At 61.0% G+C, this 5,128-nt stretch overlaps 1 protein-coding gene across 1 annotated transcript in view; it reads left to right on the forward strand.

The window, feature by feature from the left end:
* DCHS1 (dachsous cadherin-related 1) overlaps positions 1 to 5,128 on the forward strand; it is a 40,044-nt gene that overhangs the window by 30,553 nt on the left and 4,363 nt on the right. The window contains exons 13-20 of the mRNA XM_031065253.1: positions 1 to 147; positions 619 to 732; positions 1,163 to 1,374; positions 1,516 to 1,670; positions 2,807 to 2,937; positions 3,402 to 3,688; positions 4,259 to 4,397; positions 4,619 to 5,122. The exon at positions 1 to 147 is cut by the window's left edge and continues 705 nt beyond it. Of these exons, the coding sequence (XP_030921113.1) occupies positions 1 to 147; positions 619 to 732; positions 1,163 to 1,374; positions 1,516 to 1,670; positions 2,807 to 2,937; positions 3,402 to 3,688; positions 4,259 to 4,397; positions 4,619 to 5,122 (1,689 nt within the window). The remainder of the gene's footprint in view (positions 148 to 618; positions 733 to 1,162; positions 1,375 to 1,515; positions 1,671 to 2,806; positions 2,938 to 3,401; positions 3,689 to 4,258; positions 4,398 to 4,618; positions 5,123 to 5,128) is intronic.

Genomic DNA, 5,128 nt, shown 5'->3' on the forward strand with positions numbered 1-5,128 from the left:
CGCTCTTCGTGCTGGCCATGGACCTGGGGCAGCCAGCGCTCTCCTCCACGGGGGTGGTGGTGATCCACGTGCAGGAGGAGCCCTACCGCGGGCTGCGCTTCCCTCGCAGCACCAGAGATGTGGCCCTGGCTGAAAATGCCGCCCCAGGTACCCACAGGCAGCGACCAGGAAGGGCTGGGATGGAATGGGATAGGGCACGAGGGGAGGTGGGAGCAGCGCCGTGGGGAATTCCAACCAGAGAGCACTGTGGGGTCTGGGCAAGTCCTGTTGTGCTTTGGGCAGACCCAAGGAGCTGCAGGGTTGGAGTGGTGCCCAGGCTGGTCAGGGTGGTGTCCCTGTAGGCTGGCCTGAGTGTGCTCAGATCACTGTAGGCAGCCACAGGTGTCCAGGTGCTCCCAGAAGGTCCCCAGGGTCACAGTGAGACCCCTGAGGAGCCGTGGATAGGCACCATGACACCAGGCTCCCAGCCCAACATTAACCTTAGCTCTTCAGTCCCCTGTCCCAGTGTCCTCAGGCAGAGCAGTGCTCCTGTGGTACAGCACATGCTGCCCTGTGTCACCCTGACCCTTTGCCACGTGCTCCCAGGCTCTGTCTCTTTATCCCCTTTTGCTCTCCCAGGCACTGAGGTGGCGAGTGTCCAGGCCGTGCACACGGGGGGCTCCTCAGGGCACATCACCTACAGCATCATCAGTGGCAACGAGAGGAACACCTTCCTGATCCAGCCCAGCTCAGGTACAGCTCCAGCAACACCTAGGGAGCTCTGCTCATGCCTGCTCAGATGCTTGGGGCCTCCAGGGCACAGGAGCATTGTCCACACTCTGTACCAGTGGGGTGAGAGGTGTTAGTACTGGAATGTGGACACTGCCCTGTCACTGGCCAGAGGCTGTTAGCACTCCTCCCAGTGCAATTGTGGTCCCCTTTAATGAGACCTTTTCCCAAAACCTCTGAGAGCAGGGTTAGATGGGATTTTGGGAAGACATTCTTCCCTGTGAGGATGGATGGATGGATGGATGATGGATGGATGGGATGGATTGATGGATGGATGGATGGATGGATGGATGATGGATGGATGATGGATGGATGGATGATGGATGGATGATGGATGGATGGATGATGGATGGATGATGGTACATCACTCCCCCTTCCCTCTGTTCCCCTCCAGGTGCCATCTCAGTGCAGGACTCCAGTAGCCTGGACTTCGAGGCCAGCCCCCGACTGCGCCTGGTGATCCAGGCAGAGACTGCAGCTTCCTTTGGCTTTATGGCCATCAACCTCAACCTCCAGGATGTGAACGACAACCTGCCCCGCTTCCAGCTGCAGAACTATGTGGCATTCATCTGGGAGTCACAGGGCTATGACTCACCTGTCATCCAGGTATGGCGGGGCACAAACAGGGACACCTGAGGCCCAGCCTGGCTGGAGTTATGGGGTGGGGGCTGCATGGGCCTGGGGTTGGCACCAGCACACAAATCCTGCCTCAGGGGCTCCACAGCTGGATCTCATGTGGCTTTGCAGGTGCTGGCAGATGACCTGGACCAGGGAGTGAATGGGCAGGTGACTTATGCCATCAACCAGTCCCTGCCAATGCCGGGCTTGTACCACATTGACCCTCAGACTGGCACCATTACCACTGCTGCCATCCTGGACAGGGAGATCTGGTCCCAGACCCGGTGAGTGCAGCCAAGCTAGGGGATGTCAGGACAGGCACAGAGCTGTGGAGCACAGCCCCAGGGCATGGGGAACACTGTTCTTGGTGCCCCCAAGGCTGTCCCAGCCTGGCTGTGAAATGGCTCTATCCAGCAGCACAGCTGAGGGTCAGTAGGAGTGAAGGACACAGGAGCCAGATGGCCAAGATGAGCCCACACACAGCTCAGTCAGGTCTCTACAGAGCTGAGGAGATTCATCCATTCCCCTTCCTGCCTCCTTAATCCGCACTGCATCTGCTCAATTTCTTCCACTTCCAAGCACAGGACCCTTGTGTCCTGCCACATGGCTCCAGACCCCTGCACTAGCCCCCCCCAGATGTCCCCTTGCATCCAGACAGGTCCTCTGGGCCCCTTACCATATGTGCACGCTCTGGACATATCCATCCACATGTATGTGAAATGCTGGCAAACACCCCACTGTGAATCTGAGGCTTCTCCTGCCCTTTCCCACACACCTTGCTCAGATGAGGACCCCCAGTTCATGTTCTCCCCCTCCACAGGTGCCCCCATGGCTGGGGGTTCCTCTGCCTTCTTCCCTGTGGGGGGGAGTCTGGGGTATTCCTCCATCCACACACCCCTCACCATTCCAGAGAGGGTCCAGGTGTTCCCCAGCAGCCAGAGAGCCCCAGACACCTGCCTGCATCCTGTAAGGTGCTCTGCCTGCACCCACACACTTTCCAGACTTCAACACATGCCTTAGGTGTGCAAAAACCTGCTGCCGTGCCCCACCGTGCTCTCCATGTGCCACACCCACTGCCCCACATGTGCTCTCCAAATCATGGAACCACTGAGGTTGGAAAAGACATCTGAGATTGCTGAGTCCAGCCTGTGACTGGTCACTGCCTTCTCAGCTAGACTAGAGCACTGAGTGCTGCATGCCGTCTTTTCCTAAACACCTCCAGAGGATACCCTGCGCAGATCCATCACCCCGGAGTCTGAGCTGCTGCGCATTTCCCTCCACACACACACGCTCCAGCCTCATGCACACCTGCAGGTCATGTCCCAGGTGCCATGCAGGTGTGCAGTGCACATCCCAGTACACGGGTGAGGTGCTCCCTCACATGTGTGGACACACATCTGACCCTCATGCCTGCCCACAGCCTGGTGGTGACAGCGATGGACCGAGGAACACCCCCGCTGATGGGCTCAGCCACGCTGACCGTGGTGGTGATGGACATCAATGACAATAGCCCCACCATCCCGGTGCCCTGGGAGATCCGTGTCCCTGAGAGTGAGTGCCGGAGCACTGAGGGCCAGAGCTGGGGTACCATGGGCACCAGGGGGTGGGGAGGAGCCCCAGGGAGGCCAGGCCAGTCCCTGTCAGGAGCTGGGTCACACTGACCCACTGAAGCCCCCCAAGTGCTCCAGCATGACCCTTATGCTGCTGCTGTGTCCTGAGGGAGCAACCTGAATTACCAACTCAGCCCTGGCCCCTGCCCCGTGTCTGGGACTCTGGCTGCAGACACTGCCCTGCCTGCTCACCGTCCTCAGCCAGTATGCCCTGTGCCCATGCCATACCTCCACCTGTCCTGCCAAGCCCCCGAGACCTTCGTCTTCCCCCCGGCATCCCGCTCTCCCATGGCCTCTTCCCCTCTTCCTGGTGCTCAGACTCTGGATTGAACCGGTTTCTCACCAGGTGAGCCAGGTATGCTGGGCAGGGCTGGGTCTGCTCACTCACGTGTCTGCTCCCCACAGACACACTGCTGGGCACCCAGATAGCCCAGCTGACTGGGAACGACGTGGACTCGGGCCCGGCACTGTCCTACACGCTGCTGCTGGAGGGGGACGTGGCAGACACCTTCGGGGTGCTGCGCTACGGGGGCCACGTGTCCCTGACGGGGCCGCTGGACCACGAGCAGCGCAGCCGCTACACCCTGACCCTGCGCGCCTCCGACACGCGCCACGAGACCGAGGCCAACCTCACCATCCTCGTGGAGGATGTGAACGACAATGTGCCCACCTTCACCCAGGTTTTCTATCAGGTACATGCACCAGGTGTGCCAGCCATCCCACACAAGCCCTCTGCAGCTCCTGCCTGACCCCCCTGCCCTTACAAAGCAGAGGATGGGTCTGAGCCCCTTCTGGCCCCACTTTCTGACCCACATCTACATCCTGGAATCCCTCATGCTGTCACTGTGGCATAGAAGGAGCTCAAACCGGGTGAGTGACCCTGGGACCAGCCCCTGCAAGGGGCACAGCTGGATGCAGAAGGCCCAGCAGAAATGGATGAGCACAGTGGGGAGGCCAGAGGGGGTGGGAAATGAGTCCCAGCCCAGACAAGTGTTTGTGGAGAGACCTGGGTGGGTCCCTGTTGAAGGCTGGCTTGGGCAGTGTGTGCTGCAGCACTGCAGCCCAGGCAAGGGGCTGGGGAGCCCCAGGAATGTTTGAGGGGTCTAGGACCACAAACCCCTTGTGTGTGGTTTCCCTGGCCAGTGAGGGGCTGGGCACCCTTGGCTTTGGCTGCCAGGCCAGCCCCAGACCCCCGTCCCAGGCATGCTGGGGGCTCTGCGCGGGGGGAACCAGATGCTGACTGGGGTTCCCTCCTCTTCCAGGTGCTGCTGCCAGAGCACACACCTGCTGGCAGTGTCATCCTCACTGTGAGTGCAACAGACCCCGACTCAGGGAGCAACGGGGACATCACCTTCCATCTGGCTGTGCCCAGCCCTGATGTTGCCATCGACCCCAGCAATGGTGAGTGGGCTTGGTGCTCTGTGTGCCTCTCTCATGGGTCAATCTAAGGTTGCCTGTGGAGGGGAGTGCCCCCATCTTGCCTGTGTTCAAACCCTCAGGAGTCACTTTCTGGTGTGGCTGGTGAAGCAGACACAGCAGGGTGACCATCAAATGCTCCTCCAGCTGATACCCTTCCCAGCTCCCACTGGTTCCCATGCTGACCCTGGCCTTGTGCTCCACAGGGACCCTCTTCACCACCCGGCAGGTGGAGTTCAACGCCAGCCAGCCCACCCTGGACCTGGTGGTGGAGGCCCGCGACCACGGCTCTCCCAGCCTCTCATCCTGGGCCACAGTGCAGCTCCAGGTTTTGGATGTGAACGACCACAGCCCCCGCTTCCAGGAGCCGTGCTACAACGCCAGCGTTCCTGAGGACCTGCGCCCAGGCACCACCGTGCTGATGCTGGAGGCGGGCGACGCCGACCTCTCCCGGGAGAACGCCGGCTTTGATTACACCATCGTCAGCGGCAACGGTGGCAACGCCTTCCAGGTGGAGAGCCGGGTGGCGCGGGCCGGGGGACAGCTCCGCACGCAGGGAGCCCTGGTGCTGGTGGAGCCCCTGGACTTCGAGGCCATCCCGGTGTACAACTTGACGGTGGCTGCCTCGGACCGGGGCGTGCCACAGCGCAGCGCCACCGTGCCCGTGCTGATCACGGTGCAGGACGTCAATGACAACGCGCCCGTGTTCAGCCGGG

This window comes from Geospiza fortis, unplaced genomic scaffold (genome assembly GCF_000277835.1).
Source record: "Geospiza fortis unplaced genomic scaffold, GeoFor_1.0 scaffold2457, whole genome shotgun sequence".
In the NCBI taxonomy this organism is placed as follows: Eukaryota; Metazoa; Chordata; class Aves; order Passeriformes; family Thraupidae; genus Geospiza; species Geospiza fortis.